At 42.4% G+C, this 1,317-nt stretch overlaps 1 protein-coding gene across 1 annotated transcript; it reads right to left on the bottom strand.

Annotated features, from left to right (window-relative positions):
• Positions 1 to 41: 41 nt before the first annotated feature.
• Positions 42 to 1,028, bottom strand: LOC101662458 (olfactory receptor 5T3-like). The gene has a single exon (XM_004708394.1). The coding sequence runs from the start codon at positions 1,026 to 1,028 to the stop codon at positions 42 to 44; it is 987 nt and encodes a 328-aa protein (XP_004708451.1).
• Positions 1,029 to 1,317: the final 289 nt, after the last annotated feature.

Below are 1,317 nucleotides of genomic sequence, written 5' to 3'. Positions count from 1 at the left end.
GGTCACGACCCACAGGTCAAGAACTGGTGGTTTAGACAATCCTAAAAATGTGCTTTATTTATAAGCCAAAGTTTCTCAAACAGTTTTTTCATTGCTTCTTTTACATCTTTGTTTCTTAAACTGTAAATAATGGGGTTTAACATGGGGATCACAATGGTGTAAAATATAGACACTATCATGTCATGATTCGAAGCATAGCTGGAACTTGGTCGCATATATGAGAATAAGATTGTCCCATGATAAATGGACACCCCAGTGAGGTGAGCGCCACAAGTGGAGAAGACTTTTCGTCGTCCTTCAGCAGAGCGCATCCTCAGACTGGCCAACAGAATGAAAAAGTAGGAAACTAGAACAATCAAGATGGTGACTATCTCAATAGAACCCACAAAGTAGAAGAGGAGAAGTTGGTTGATGTGCGTGTCAGAACAGGAGATGGCAAGAAGTGCGGGCATATCACAAAAGACATGTCTAATTTCACTGGATGCACAGAAGGAGAGGCTGAAAATGGCAACTGTGTGCAGAGTGCCATGCAGAATACCACCAACATACGAAGCAGTGATGAGTGGCACATAGACTCTGGGTGACATGTGAACCGCATACAGAAGTGGGTTGTAGATGGCTACATAGCGATCATATGCCATTGCTGCCAAGAGAAAGCACTCTGTGGTCCCCAAAGTGACAAAGAGCAACATCTGTGTTGCACATCCAACGAAGGAAATGGATTTATTCTCTGCCAAGAAATTGACCAGCATTTTGGGGGTGACAACTGTGGAATAGCAGGCATCTAACACAGATAATACGCTCAGAAAATAGTACATGGGAGTGTGCAGTCGTGAATCCACCATAACTAATACAACCAGTCCCAGATTCCCCACCAGGGTAAATATGTAAATAGCAAGAAAGAGTAAAAAGAGATAAACTTGAAGCTCAAAATCATCCGTGAAGCCCAACAGTGTAAACATAGTGACTTCAGTCAAATTTTTCAAAGGAATCCTGTATGAATCCAGTGCAGATGGCAAAACTGACATTTCAGTGACTCCCACTGGCCTGGATGCAATATCCTTATATCCTCTGAAAAGAGAGCACACCCAATCAGATCGTCGTCGTCATTATTATTGAGAACTGGGAACCCAGATTCTCCACTGACATATGGGAAATGTTTGCATTTTGGGTGAATTTGCAGAGAATCAAACCTGGCTTTCCCACACAGAAGATAAGGCTTTTACCAGTGAACCATTACTTCCTTCTGGAGATGGGATAGGCAGTGACAAATAGTTGAGACCCCATGCTTGCAATCTTCTCTATAAATAAGAGGAA

The sequence above is a fragment of the Echinops telfairi genome, unplaced genomic scaffold (genome assembly GCF_000313985.2).
Source record: "Echinops telfairi isolate 266 unplaced genomic scaffold, ASM31398v2 ScPeMD7_60;HRSCAF=208, whole genome shotgun sequence".
Classification (NCBI taxonomy): Eukaryota; Metazoa; Chordata; class Mammalia; order Afrosoricida; family Tenrecidae; genus Echinops; species Echinops telfairi.
This window is presented reverse-complemented; position numbering and strand designations above follow the sequence as displayed.

Bases quoted from the DNA above. Each gene is read 5' to 3' on its own strand.
- LOC101662458 (XM_004708394.1), bottom strand. From the start codon at position 1,028: ATGTCAGTTTTGCCATCTGCACTGGATTCATACAGGATTCCTTTGAAA.